This window comes from Metarhizium album (assembly GCF_000804445.1).
Source record: "Metarhizium album ARSEF 1941 chromosome Unknown scaffold_1, whole genome shotgun sequence".
NCBI classification, from domain to species: Eukaryota; Fungi; Ascomycota; class Sordariomycetes; order Hypocreales; family Clavicipitaceae; genus Metarhizium; species Metarhizium album.
Window position 1 is genome coordinate 3,585,164 of NW_024467575.1, and position 13,570 is coordinate 3,598,733.

General features: G+C 52.2%; 7 protein-coding genes across 7 annotated transcripts; 4 read left to right on the plus strand and 3 right to left on the minus strand.

The window, feature by feature from the left end:
* Positions 1–1,012: 1,012 nt before the first annotated feature.
* Positions 1,013–4,844, minus strand: MAM_01019 (protein transport protein (SEC31); the record flags this gene model as incomplete). The annotated part of the gene is made up of 3 exons (XM_040819818.1): positions 1,013–1,057; positions 1,109–4,580; positions 4,636–4,844. The coding sequence occupies 3 exons, from the start codon at positions 4,842–4,844 to the stop codon at positions 1,013–1,015; spliced, it is 3,726 nt and encodes a 1,241-aa protein (XP_040683083.1).
* A 469-nt stretch (positions 4,845–5,313) lies between these two features.
* On the plus strand, positions 5,314–5,836 carry MAM_01020 (RNA recognition motif domain protein; the record flags this gene model as incomplete). The annotated part of the gene is made up of 2 exons (XM_040819819.1): positions 5,314–5,634; positions 5,705–5,836. The coding sequence occupies 2 exons, from the start codon at positions 5,314–5,316 to the stop codon at positions 5,834–5,836; spliced, it is 453 nt and encodes a 150-aa protein (XP_040683084.1).
* Positions 5,837–6,104: 268 nt separating this feature from the next.
* Positions 6,105–6,576, minus strand: MAM_01021 (uncharacterized protein; the record flags this gene model as incomplete). The annotated part of the gene is made up of 4 exons (XM_040819820.1): positions 6,105–6,232; positions 6,286–6,348; positions 6,440–6,455; positions 6,514–6,576. The coding sequence occupies 4 exons, from the start codon at positions 6,574–6,576 to the stop codon at positions 6,105–6,107; spliced, it is 270 nt and encodes an 89-aa protein (XP_040683085.1).
* A 320-nt stretch (positions 6,577–6,896) lies between these two features.
* MAM_01022 (Cytochrome c oxidase, subunit VIb) lies at positions 6,897–7,450 on the plus strand (the record flags this gene model as incomplete). The annotated part of the gene is made up of 4 exons (XM_040819821.1): positions 6,897–6,951; positions 7,113–7,225; positions 7,292–7,355; positions 7,416–7,450. The coding sequence occupies 4 exons, from the start codon at positions 6,897–6,899 to the stop codon at positions 7,448–7,450; spliced, it is 267 nt and encodes an 88-aa protein (XP_040683086.1).
* A 348-nt stretch (positions 7,451–7,798) lies between these two features.
* Positions 7,799–8,650, minus strand: MAM_01023 (uncharacterized protein; the record flags this gene model as incomplete). Its single annotated transcript, XM_040819822.1, has 1 exon — positions 7,799–8,650. One exon carries the CDS (start codon positions 8,648–8,650, stop codon positions 7,799–7,801), a length of 852 nt encoding a protein of 283 aa, XP_040683087.1.
* Positions 8,651–8,958: 308 nt separating this feature from the next.
* Positions 8,959–9,633, plus strand: MAM_01024 (Plectin/S10; the record flags this gene model as incomplete). The annotated part of the gene is made up of 3 exons (XM_040819823.1): positions 8,959–8,997; positions 9,097–9,509; positions 9,591–9,633. 3 exons carry the CDS (start codon positions 8,959–8,961, stop codon positions 9,631–9,633), a joined length of 495 nt encoding a protein of 164 aa, XP_040683088.1.
* A 1,916-nt stretch (positions 9,634–11,549) lies between these two features.
* On the plus strand, positions 11,550–13,296 carry MAM_01025 (L-threonine 3-dehydrogenase; the record flags this gene model as incomplete). The annotated part of the gene is made up of 9 exons (XM_040819824.1): positions 11,550–11,584; positions 11,765–11,868; positions 12,001–12,092; positions 12,166–12,270; positions 12,327–12,530; positions 12,623–12,806; positions 12,866–12,947; positions 13,001–13,098; positions 13,154–13,296. The coding sequence occupies 9 exons, from the start codon at positions 11,550–11,552 to the stop codon at positions 13,294–13,296; spliced, it is 1,047 nt and encodes a 348-aa protein (XP_040683089.1).
* Between the last annotated feature and the right edge of the window lie 274 nt (positions 13,297–13,570).

The following is a 13,570-nucleotide window of genomic DNA, read 5'->3' on the forward strand; positions in this document are numbered from 1 at the left end:
TCTGTGCCCAGCGGTCCCTTGCTCCCTTGCTTTTGCGGAAGTCCAAGGTCGATTGCTGTGCAGCTCGATAATCTATGGAGCCATCAACTCGCTATGGTGTCAATGTCCTATCGACAGGTCCAAGAATGACTGGTATAGCCGTCCGGATCGGTCGTCGAAAGATGACTTGAGCCAGGCGGTTGCCAAAGGCTTCATATTCCGCCCCTTTTTTCCGAGACCGTCGGTCCGTGAGGTTGAGGCAAACCATGAAGCATGACTACATTCTTCGCAGAAATGCCCTTTTACGGCTTGAAAGCGTGTGCCGTCTTTGGAAATTCCGAATCTCTGAACCCATAGGAGCAACACAAGTTCTACTATAGAGCCAAATTTTGCTTTCCCTCGTCACGTCTCGACTACCTACTCCCTTTCGCCAGTCTCTAGAATAACATGGTACCACTCCTATCGTCTCAATGCCCTTGGAACCGCTGTTCCAAAGTAATGCCCGGCTGTGTAGATGATGAGCCTTGACGTCGATCCTGTACCCATATTAAAGGCCAATTCTTCTCAGAGGTTCACCTCGCCGTGACCTTGCAAGATATAACAGAGCACATCGCTTTCATCCAGTAAACAAACAGCTCCGGGTGGATTCATCATTCCTCTTGGCCATGGCCCATCACGTCACCTCTTGGGACGACTACTGTGAACCTACAACCCTGACTCCCTGTCCAGATGGATATCACTTCTCATTGACTTGCTACAAGGCTTCTGCAACGTTGTCACATGACGTAACAGGACTGGTTTTTGTGAGATCATGTAGCAGACGGCGAGCCAGACAAGGAAGACTACAGAGAAATATTTGAACATAACAAGACCGTTCTAGAATGGTGAAATATATTTCATCTATTCCTTCAACCAAGGCCACTTACCGCATTGGTCATTTTCACCAAAGTTTTCTAGCGCATCGTCCACTTGTCCATACAACTCGCTCATAATAGCTACTCCCAAATATCGACCACCCTTTTCGTCAAACTTATCAAGGAGTAGCCTTGCTCATGCTAATAAGACGCTTGACACCGACCTATCAACCGTTAGTACAGACTACGTTCTTTGTTTTACCGAATACACATACCATCCAGTTACCACACTCTTCGGTTTTGTCTCGCTGAATCTCAACTTGCAACTTCTGCGCCGCAGCGTAGTCCTTTCCTTGAACAGCCTCTGCCAATCGTGTGAGCTGGTCAATGGTGGCCGGCTGGACGAGCTCCTCGTTGTTAAGATGATCAAACAACAGATTCAGCCGCTTCTGTGTGTCGTTTACCTGGGGGGCAAAAGTAGCAGGAGCCTTTGCCGCAACACGTTGCATGTCTTGGCTTAGAATGTCGACTAAGCGCTGAGCGTGATCCGGCATGTGCGAACGGTCACCAGCGGGATGCTTGGCTTTTGGTGGAGGAGCAGCGGCCTGAGGAGGCGGCGGTGTAGCCTGTGCAAGACTGGGTGGTGGTCCAGACAGAAGAGGACCACCCGTCTGGCCTTGCTGGGGAGCGTATGGCGACGGAGCATACTGGCCTGGTGAAGTTGTTTGCTGAGGAGGCGCGCCGTAGGGGTTTGCTGGAGGAGGTGGTCGACCGCCAGCTGCGGGAGGGGGGGGCATGGCCGACGTAGGAGGCTGATTGGGTCTCTGGGTAGCTGGGCTGGGAGCATATCTGTTCGAAGGAGGTGCTCCGGCTGGAGGAGCATTATAAGGAGATGCCGTTCGAGGGACAAGTTGGGGTGTTGCCAGTGGACCAGCACCGGGCTGTGGCGCAGGGGGTGTGTATTGGTTGGCGGTTGACGACGGCCTGGGAGGAGGGATGCCATGCGTTTGCCCGGTCAGCGGTGACTGCAACCGCAGAGGAGCCGGGCCTTTTGGAGGAGGAGGTTGTGCTGCTGATGTTGCATGTCCGTAACCACCAGGCGGGGGAGGTCCTGTCGGCGGCGCACTCAGACCTGCAGTTGGACTTGCTGATCCAGGAAAGGGCGACATGATAGGAGCAACGGGCGTAGATCTCCTTGGCAAGGCCTTGGTCACTAGAGGGACATCATTCCAGTTCTCTTCCTTCTTCGCCCTGTTCGGTGGGGGACCAGATGGTGTAGACGAGGAACTTCGGGGACCGCCTGTCGTAGGTGGCGGAGGCACCATGCCTCCTCCATAAGCAGGTTGAGTAGTAGGTTGATATCCTAGAGTAGGTTGATAACCCTGTGGTTGATACTGATTTTGTGGCGGATATTGCTGTGACTGGTTTGCGGGAGCAGGAGGCTGGCCGAGACTGCCATAGGGGTTCGCAGATGAACCGGTAATTGCTGGCTGAGTAGCACCATAACCATGAGGAAGCTGTTGCACCCTGCTTGCTGTGCTGGATGTGTTCTGTCTGGCGGTTTGGCGCATCGCAGCTTGGGCCGCAGGCTTCTTGGTCGCCAGCTGGACACGGTTTCTGGCAAGTTCACCAGCAGGGTAGCTGGATGGCAAAAGACTCAGATACTTTTGTGCAAGTTCCAGCTGACCATGACTGGCGAGGATATCGGCATACTCGACATACTTGTCGTACAGAGTTGCCAATTTCCAGTCAGAGGTCTGGTTCTGTTCGCTGTCCTGGAATTTGGTAACCTGTCGGAATACGGTGACCTTTTCTATGAAGTTCTGTAGGGATTTGGCGTGGACAGAGAATGTTGAACCACCAGTGGCCTCCTTCATGCCAGCCTTCTCAGCTTCCTCAAGTTCAGCAACCCAGAGGGACACCACCTTTTCCAGCTTTGAGCCAACAAGATAGCAGAAGGATGCATCCTTTCTTGAGCCACCCTCCTGGATTCGATCGCCTAGAGCTTCGCAAAGGTCAGGGAACTCGGTCGGATCTGAAAAGGTGCAGATAATCGCCATAGATTCTTTCCAGTTCTCAAGGTCGGCATTGTAAACTACATCCCAGAGATTCTTGGCAATGACAGATCCCAACAGACGCATGTAGCTAGGCATATCGCTCTTGTTAGCGAGGTAAGCGGACTGGACCTTGTCGACGAGCTCTTGGCCACCGCAGTTTGCAATCAAGAAAGCGTCCGCAATGCGCTGCTCCTTGAGACAGATTTCAGTGGCTTTGGCAAAGTTACCCAACATTAACGCTTTGGTGATGTCCTGTTCAACGGAAGTATCCCCATTAGGGAACAAGTGGAACGGATTGTCGGTTTTTGCCCCTTTAGTAGCCGCAACGCTCGACAAGAAATCGTCACCCTCATCTCCGCCAAAAAAATCAGAAATCTCCTTGCTCTTCTGCTCGCCATTTTCATCAGCCTTGGCATCAGTTTTTGTCTCATCAGCGCCAGCATCTGCCTTTGAGTCACCATTGACAATCTCATCTTGCTTGAGACCGAGATATTCAACAATCTGTTCTCGTGGGTTGTCTCCGGCAAGCGTCTCGATTACTTTCCAGTCGGCCTTCTCTTCCTCGGTATGAGCCTGCGAAGCACGCTCCTGACAAACAACGCCAACATCGCCACCTTCGAGTGCGGCCTGGAACTTTGCGCTTGCTTCAGAGATATCGGCATCAGCAGAGAAATTGGCTATGGCAATCTTTGAGGAGCGTTTCTGTCCGTGCTGCGATGAATTGGGCTTGAAAATCACAATCTTTCCGCCAAACGCAAAGGTAGCGCCAACGGGGCGTTCGAACCATCTGGGTGCCTTATTAAGAGACCAAGATGCGCCCTGCGGCTGCGTTTGAGCGGCTCGGAAGAATTCTTCGCCATCCAAATTCTTCTCTGCCCGGGTCTGGGATGTGTCTGGGTTGGTGTTCTGCAAGTTCTGGATGGTGATCTTGCCGTCGAAGCTGGCTGTGGCCGACAGATTTGGGTTGTGAGGGTTGAACTGAGTCTGGAAGGTCCAGTTTGTCATCTCGGGCAACTCGCCATACTTCTCGCCTGTTTGAGGGTTCCAGACTAGTGTGCGGTTATCTTTGCCAGATGAAATAACCAAGTCGCTGTCTTGACTGCACCACGAAAGGGACAGAATACCCTGTTCGTGGCCCTGGAGAGTCCTCTCCGGGGCATTGGAGTTGCGCAAGTCCCACAGCAGCAAGACCGGCGTATTGTCATCAGGAGTAGCCGTTAGGAGCTTCGTGGAGTTGTTCGGATCCCAAGCGATAGCGCTTACGGCCTTGCGGTTGTTGTTGAGAGTGAGTGAGGCCTTTTTCGTCTTCAGATCCCATACGGTGACAAAGCCGCCGGCCCCGCCAGTTGCTAATATGTGCGACACTTTTCGGTTCCAAGCTAGGCATTCAATATCATCAGATCGAGCAGCGACGTTGCCCAATCTGAAGGGGTTCTCGATGTCGTTGACATCGAATATGTACAGCTCGCCCTTGGCTCCGGCGGTTGCTAGGATTTGTGGCTTTAAAGGGTTGAACTGCAATGCCTTGATGGCACCAGTGTGCTTGCTTGTCTGTGAGATGAGTGCATCAGAGGCACCAGCCTCGAGCTTCGCGGCGTCCCAAAGCTCAAGGGAGCCATTCTCGAGGGCGCCGGCGATGATGCCCTTGGGATGTTCAGAGTCGGCAGGTCCCCATGCAATATCGTAGAACCTGGCCATGCGTGAGCCTACTTCATACATTTCTCCACTGAGAATTGAGGCCATACCTGGAGTCTGTCGTGATGCTGGCTAATGGCTGCAGCTCCAGCCCTTGCAGCTGATCATCCAGGGAAAGGTCCCACAGCTCTAGTTTGCTTTCATCTGAGAAATCGGCGTCTACGGCGCCGGCACGAGTACCAGACACCAGAAGAGGCTTTCCTGAGCCCGGAGACCAGGCAAAAGTAGCCGTTCGTGGCACTTCTCGAAGGCGCACCATGTTGGCGAGGGATAAACGCGACCCAAGGGAGCCAAGACGAGGCCAGACGATGAGAATCGAATTTCAACTTTGTACAGCTTCTACCGCTCCAATGCCAAGCCTACGGGCTGCGAGTTAGACGAAAGGTTCAAAAAACTGTTGCGGAGGCTAATTACCAGAGTGTGGAATTGGGAGGCTGGCGCAATGTCATGTATGCCATGTAAGTCACAAGTATGATGCCAGATTGCAAGCTCGGGATTGTAATGCTGATAATTTATGGGACCCTCCTGAGCTCCCGCGCGAGGTCCGTGCCTCCTGGAGCGATTACACTCTGACCAAGGGTAGCGGGGGAAGTCACGTGATATATTTGATGCACCTTGCCAGGACAACGCTCAGTCGGCAGTCCAATAAAAGAGCTTGAGCGGCAAAGCGACTTGGACCGGCTACAGAAATTCAAACCAGACAGCTCGAAAAGCCATATCGTGTCACCATGTCAGAGGCTGCTCGCTGGAAAGCCACGGTATTTGTGGGCGGTCTGTCATTTGGCGTGACCACCACTGATTTACTCAATGCCTTCATTCCATTTGGAGAAATTGTTGAAGTGCAGATCCCGAAGCCAGACTCGCGAAAGTCAATGGACACCCACCGTGGCTTTGCATACGTTGAATTTGAGGACCCAGAAGATGCCAAAGAAGCCATTGATAACATGGACCAGTCAGAATTCTTCGGCAAAGTTTTGAAAGTATCGCAAGCAAAAGCACCCAAGAGTGCGGACGAAGGATTGGGCAGCAGGAAAGCAGTCTGGGAACAGGTTTGTCATCCTGTCATCCTCCGAGCTAAATAACCGAAGAGAAACCATGTTCACATTTTTATATGAATAGGAAAGCTGGTTGGCGGAGCATGCCGCGGAAGAACAAAATGGAGCATCAGAAGAACCAGCCGCCAACAGTTCCGCAGTCGATCCTATGCAGGGCTTGGAGGGATTGGATGTAGCCGGGCCGAAACCAGTATGAGGATTCATGGCTATTTTTTATTTGAAATCCTGTTGCCACATTGTCTGATTACAGGGTGATTGCATAGCGAAGGTGTTTAACGGAAAGGCTGAATGTATACAAGAAAAATGAGCACTGAGTTCTGAACAACAAGGGACACAAATCAAGCAAAATGAAAGGCTTCAAGGGCTAAGCATGAATTAACGATCCGTTTTCTATGCCGACATGTACAAATGTTTTGTCTCCGCAAACGAAATGAAATCCTCCAACCCTATTTTCCCAGCGACATTCAGTGATGATCATCAGCACGTCCACCAGGTCCTTGTCTGGCGAGTCGGAGGTTCTTGTCGACAATGAACTTTCGTACACTCGAGTAACCGGCGGCAAAGATGGCAAAACCAACGACGGCGGCTAGGTCTATGGTTAGATTGACAAGCTAAGTAGGCATTTGTCGACTGAGGTGTACGTACCGAGGGGAATCAGCTCAGCTGGAATCTGCTTGAGCTTGCGCAACCGCTGGGAGACAGTGTGGCCTGGAAACCGATTAGCGTACTGTCGAGTATCACGAAGAAGAATTGTTCGAAAAAGTCCCGGTCAACTGTGCTAGGGTCGTTCGGCACATACCGGCCTGGTCTTCCTTCTGTAAACGCTCATTGTTAGCTCCATCTCGGCAGTCCTCGTCAGCACAGCGGACTCACGGGAACCGGTCGCATCATGCGGGCCGTGGGGCGAAACATTCGAAGGGCGGCGGTAGTACGCATCTTGAAGAGAGGAGATTGGTCTGTACAGAACAGAGTGGTATGAAGCAATTGACAAAGATTGTTGCTCCGTCTGGTGGTGCCTCTGCTCAGCACGTCGTGTTGCAATCGCCCGTCGGCCCACTGGTCGGGTGTGGATGCCTTATCCCATTGGTTGGAAAGCCTGAGGCACAAATTCAGCCACCAATACCGGAACAACTGATTGCAAGCTGCGAACGTCAACCGCAGCGCAGCAACCTCATCGCCCGGTCGTACGAGCTCAATTGGCCACCGCCGTGTCAAACTTGCCCAGTCCCCCAGAGTGTCAATCGAATAAATCCACCATGGCTGAAGAAGACGATCAGAAGCTTGTCACCAAGCCCTTCAAGTTCGTTACTGGTATGTGCCGATAATCCGTCCCCTGGTCCGTCCTGACCCGAGGCTAACAATTTCGCAGCCGGTAAGCCCCAACCCTATGGGATTCTCGTGCGCGACTTGGCCGACAGCACATTTGCGTCTATTTTCGTACCCCCGAATACTGACTCGAATTTTCCCCGTAGGCACCGACGCTCGCTTTCCTAACGTGAACCAGACCAAGCACTGCTGGCAGAATTATGTCGACTACCACAAGTGCATCCTTGCCAAGGGAGAGGACTTTGCCCCTTGTCGTCAGGTGCGACAACACATTTGCGACTTGTCAAGAATCATGGGACATCAAATATAACTAATCGTGCGGTAGTTTTGGCTGGCTTACCGATCACTGTGTCCCTCTGGATGGTATCAGCGATGGGATGAGCAGCGAGGTACGTGTACTGGTACTGCCTCACTCAACGTATTTCTCAAGCTAATAAATCTATACACAGAGGCTGGCAACTTCCCTGTCAAACTAGATGCATAAACTTATATCAGTGGCGGTGTCAAAGATAATTGTTACTGATAGAGGAAGAAGTAGCGGCCATGCTGCAAGTGTATTACTCGGAAACTCGGTTACACAGCTTTGATGAATGGTGATGTCAACTGAGGACAAACTCTTTTTGAGACATCTGGGTTTCACTACGCAAGTGATGATTGTGACATTGAAGAGCCTTAATATCGAGTCGAATTTAGACCTTGTGAATGCTGCCCTGAGAAGATGCCAAACGCCCCCCGATTGAAACCAACGTATAGAACGCCGCATTTCCAAATGATATTAGTACATTCCCAGCTACCCTTTTTCAATTTCATCTCTTGATCGTCATGCCCGTCATTATTCCTTGTTGTCAGCCTCCTCGTCGGATGAGCTCATGAATTCATCGTCCTCGTCAAAGCCATAGAAGGTTCGAGCCTGCGTCGTGGCTGGTTCATCTCGCTCATCAGATGAAGATGAATACGACTCTTTTAAGTTTGAATTTGCGTCGTCCTCAGAGTTTGATGGCGCTTCCGGTTGCTCACTTGAAGTCGAGCCATGCGAGGTGCCTAGAAGGTTGTCGCTGTAGCTTCCGCTCTTTATCGCGGCCACAACTGCATCGCGTGTCCTCTCACTGCTCTCCTCCTTGTCTTCAACCCATTTGCCCTCTAGTCTGCCTTGGCCGCCGTTCCTGATTTGATGTTGTTTCTCCTCTGACATCTGGACGATTTGTTCCCAGCGCTCCTTTCGCTTTTCTCTTTCTTTGCGATCCATATCCGGTTTGATGGAGAGATATTCTGCGAGAGCCTTTGCTTCGTTTACTGTACGAAGTCTGCGGCCGTCAAGATTGCGGCTGGATCCGTGATCTTCTTGATTTTTCTTCTTTCGGGACGACATGCGCCCACCAGCAGCACGTAACTGCGAGCCGAAACCGCCTTTACCACCGCACAAAGGAACTGCAAGTCGCAAAGAGAGAAATTCATCCGGACTGCTGGAAAGATATGTAGAGACGGGCGCCTGTGAGACTTGTGGTAGTTGTCTATTTGAGATGGTAGTGAGAATGAGTCTGGAGTCAGTCGTCGGGAGGCGCTCATTGATTTCCTCGCGCAGTTCTGTAATTGTTGTAGAATGTGGAACCGTGACCACCAGCGTAGATGGAAGTCCTAGACCACCAAAGGTGGTTACAAGGACGTTGAGATTTTGAGTTGACATGATAACTTGAAGTGGAAATCGTCTTTCAAGATGAGATTTCGTTGAGGAATGCAAATTTGCGGATGGATAGTTTGGTGTCTCTTCTCGGCGGCCTGGCTTTCTTGAGTAGTTGGGAAAGTTTCACCAGCCACTGACGCAATGACTAATGGTCTCTCACGTGACTCAGCCACAGCGCACAACTTGCAAGCCACCCCACTCGCTACGTCTGAATTTCTTGTAGGGTTTCCGCCCACAAAAGTTGTCCATTTTGAGCCCAGGCACCTTCACTGCGAAAATCTGCACATCGACCTCACCACCGAACAACCACGATGTTGATTCCCAAGGCAGACCGCAAGAAGATCCACGAGGTAAATCCACCGACAGAAGGCCCGAATCAAGCGAGAGAAAAATAAAAATCACGCAGGCGCAAAAGAAAGGACATGTGACTGACAACAGAACGATAACAGTACCTCTTCCGCGAGGGTGTTCTCGTGGCCCAGAAGGACTTCAACCTCCCCAAGCACCCTGATATCGACACCAAGAACCTTTTCGTCATCAAGGCTTGCCAGTCCCTCAACTCGCGCGGCTATGTCAAGACCCAGTTCTCCTGGCAATACTACTACTACACCTTGACTCCTGAGGGTCTCGACTACCTCCGCGAATGGCTGCACCTGCCCGCCGAGATCGTTCCCGCCACGCACATTAAGCAGCAGCGATCGCACGCTCCCCCCCGCGGTATGCTCGGTGAGGAAGAGCGCCAGCGGCGACCATTCGGCCGTGGACGCGGCGGCGACCGTGGTGACCGTGAGGGTGGATACCGACGACGTGATGCTGGTGAGGGCAAGGAAGGTGGTGCTCCCGGTGAATTCGCTCCTCAATTGTGAGTCCTGTTCCTTTCCGCCACACGTGACGATCGGGGCCTGGTCTTGTCAAAACACTGTACTGACGTGGAATTCCGTAGCCGTGGTGGTGCCGGTCGTGGCCGTGCCGCGCCCCCCTCTTAAACGAACCGAGTTTATCTGAAAACAAAATGAAAGGTTTGCATTGTTTTCGAGGTACATGGCAGCACAATGACGAAAAGGGAAACGAGGCATCGGAAATTTGCAACTCTACAAAATGGAGGACTACACACAAGAATTCTTACCATGAGAGTTGCTGTATTTCTCGGGAGACTACCGAGCTTAGTAGGGGACACGGTGGGAGTTTTTGGAGGGGTTAGATCCTCGGAAATTATTTGCATCAGGGTCACTTATTGGCAGTCAGTCAGTGAGACAATTACTTGCGATACACAAGATGAATCTCCATGGTGTTGATTTGGAAACCCATGTGACCGGGATGATTGTTGTGATTCGTGGGGCAACATGTGTGACGTTTTGTGCTGGGGGCCAGATATTTGTGGTAAAGTCGTGCCAGCGCTAGAGCTGTATGATAGCCAATATAAGCACACCGTTGGAGCTTGAGAAGACTCGAAGCTACCACGTATCCCCGGTGCAAGCTGCGGAGTACGGAGCAAAAAGGTCGTGACGCCGTTGAGGCACTCCCTCCACACAATGACCTGCCCAACGGATGTGACCAGCCTCTTCCCCCCGGCTGCACGGTTCTCAACACGATTGGGCCAGCAACGGCCAGACATTTGCCGCCTGGCGTTGACCGCAAAAAGCCAACGTTATACGGAGTACTCGGTACGGCGAGCATATATCGAATTCTGTACCATCCGTAGCTCGAGCGGGACATGGCATGATGGGACCTCCTCACAAGTCTAGAAGCCGTGCTGTCCACCGCACTGCATCACCAGCAATGGCCGGTGTACGGACATTTGACCCTTGGCACACCTAGGTATCTTCATAGACGCCTCGGTAGTACTACGTAGTGAAAAGCATCCTTGCATCTGTCAGCTATCTCACGCAACACAAAACAAGCATCTCGGCGTCACATGACGCGCCAAATGGCGGTGTCTTCTGCGCAAATGCAAGCCGCAGCGAACAATCATGGGTCATCAACTGCTTTTCTCATCAATGACAGGCCGCAAGATGCCTGCGTCTAACCAGGTTGCCAAAAGACCCAGACTGAATATTGGATAAAGCCCCCCCCTCCGGTCCCCCTCCGGGGCTGCGGAAGCGGGACGCTTCACCCGCGAACAAGAAAGTTTTGGACATGCGATGGGTATTCCAATGCTGGATGGACCCGCCATGAAATCGCTAGACGTTTGTGCCTTGGCCCTTGAATATGAGGCCGAGGCTGCTTGGGGTCGTGAGGGTGATGAGGCATCGAAGCCCTGGCGTTGGCGACCCGAAATTCAGCAAAGGCTGAAGACAAGCTGCCGGATTCGATATTTCCCTGAACCCGGACTGCAAACGATCGTCCATGTACGATATAACCAAGAGACTGTTGTCCCGTATGTGGACGGACAAGAGTCCGGCAAGGCGAGAGGAGCTGAAAGGGGCGGCCACGAATCCATCGGCCGGCGGGTCACAGACTCGCAGCCGCCGCCCCGGCTAGCGCATAATATCAAGAGGCCCAGGCGAGACCGATGTATCTCAAGTGTTTCTCCGAACAAGGTGGCTTGTTGAGGCGGCGGGATAAAATGCTCGGAGGGCATCTGGAGGCGGGGGACAGAAATATCCGCCGCGTCTTTTTTTCTTCCCGAACTTGGTTCCTGTCAGACGAGACAGTCTATTGCATCTCTTCACGTGCGTTGGCTACTGTTTGCTGTGGTGAAGCTGGTTGTTCTCACCTTTGCTAATATTTTCCATTGCTGCAGGTACGACTTATCGTTATCTCTGACTGCTCCGAGTTCGCAGGCACTCGGCAAATCGTCGCACACACCGACCGGCGACAGCACAGAAGTTCAAAATATATCTTGGGCACCAAAAAAAAAAAAGGAAAAGAAAAGAAAGGAAAAGGATAAAGTATTTCCACCATGGCGAGCCTTCCCAAGGAGATGAAGGCCCTCAGGTACGTTATGTATAACTATATTTGTTTTCGCCGTGGGTCTGTTCCAACTTGCAGCCATCAGGGTGCATTCTGGGACGGATCATGGAACCCCCCGACAAGCCCGTCTCACGGCGTCATAGCTGGATATTACAATATGCCCGGTTCCCTCCTGGTTCATTGCTGACTGTTGCTCAAAATTAGATATGAGAAGCCGGAAGATTGGTCCATTGTCACGGTCCCGCTTCCAGACCTGCGCGATAATGATGTACTTGTGAAGGTCAAGGCCTGCGGTGTCTGCGGAACCGGTGAGTCTCTGCCCGAGTACTCTGGGCTGTTTGCTGTTCTGTTTTTGCCAACAGCGTTTCTCAAGCTTACATGACATAGACTTGGTACGCACGCTCAATCATCACCCATCGGCCGGTCATGTTAATTCTTAGCGTCACAGCATATCCACGAGGGCGAGTTTATCGCCAAGTTCCCTCTCATTCCCGGCCACGAAACCGTGGGTGTCATTGCAGCAGTCGGAAAGGTACACTCTTGGGACAGAACGCGCACCAGTCTGTCAATTTTACACAATGGCTAAAATTCTAACGTACCCCTAGAATGTCAAGGGCTTCCAGGTCGGCGACCGCGTCGCTGCCGACAATAGCGAACTGTGCAATGAGTGCTTCTACTGCCGCCGTGGCCAGCTGCTGCTCTGCGAGAACGTATGCAGCCATGGCCTTGTCGTGCCTTTTGTTTGCGACGGTGCTGACATGCGCAGTTCAACGCCCATGGTGTCACCATGGATGGCGGCTTTGCCGAATACTGCGCCTATCCGGCCGCCAAGGTGTTCAAGATCCAGAACCTGAACTGGGTTGACGCCACCCTGCTTGAGCCTGCTTCTTGTGCCTGCCATGGCCTGGAGAAGATTCGTCCCAAGCTGGGCTCTCATGTCCTCATGTTCGGTGCCGGGCCCACTGGGCTTGTAAGTTGCTTTCGCCGGCTGTCGGCTGTGTCAGCAGAGGCGAGCCGACAAGATAGAAGGACATGGATACTGATTAGTGTGTGCGACTCCAGATGCTCGCCCAGCTCCTCAGGCAGAATGGAGGCTGCCAGGTGACCATTGCTGCGCCCAAGGGGTTGAAGATGGACCTTGCCAAGAGCCTTGACGCGGCTGATACGTATATTGAGCTGTCGAGAGAGAGCCCCCAGGCCCAATTTGACCAGCTCAAGAAGGACAACCCTTATGGCTTTGACATTGGTACGCCTAATCCTTGCCCTGTTGGAGGTGGTTATTACTTTGATGCTGACGGGTTGCAGTTGTCGAGGCTACCGGTTCCGTCAAGATTCTGGAAGACGCCATCAACTACGTCCGTCGCGGTGGAACACTCGTGGTCTACGGGTAGGTTGGCGGCCACGCGGCACATTACGTTTGCTGACGAATTGTCTCGACAGTGTCTACGCCAATGCCGACCGAGTCAGTTGGCCCCCTGCCAAGATCTTTGGTGACGAAATAACCATCATCGGGTCCTTTTCCGAGACGTACATGTTCCGTAAGTACTATCCCACAGACAGCTAGCCGCCCATGACTGACGTGTTTGACTGCAGCCGCCACCATTGACTACCTCGACTCTGGAAAGGTCAAGACCAAGGGCATCGTGAACAAGACCTTCAGGCTGGAGGAGTTCGGCAAGGCTCTTCAAAGCATCAAGGACAAGACTGCCATCAAGGCCGCCATCGTATTTGACTAGAATTTAATCCCTAGAGTTGTAGACAAGAGAAGTGAAGACTAGACATACAGCAGACTCTTGATAGAAATACAGTCCATGCTTGCAGCTTTACAGGTTGGGAATAGCACAGCGGCCCGAGTGGGCAACATGTGGTTCCGTGTTTTGCTTCGGCCTCGCTGCCACGACGAAAATCAGCAATTACCTCTCGAGTCGTGTACTTGCTTGCTGTTGCACCAAAAAACGGGCGTGGCCACGCCACATTAGTTCGTGTTAAGTACTTAATGTCCCCTATATT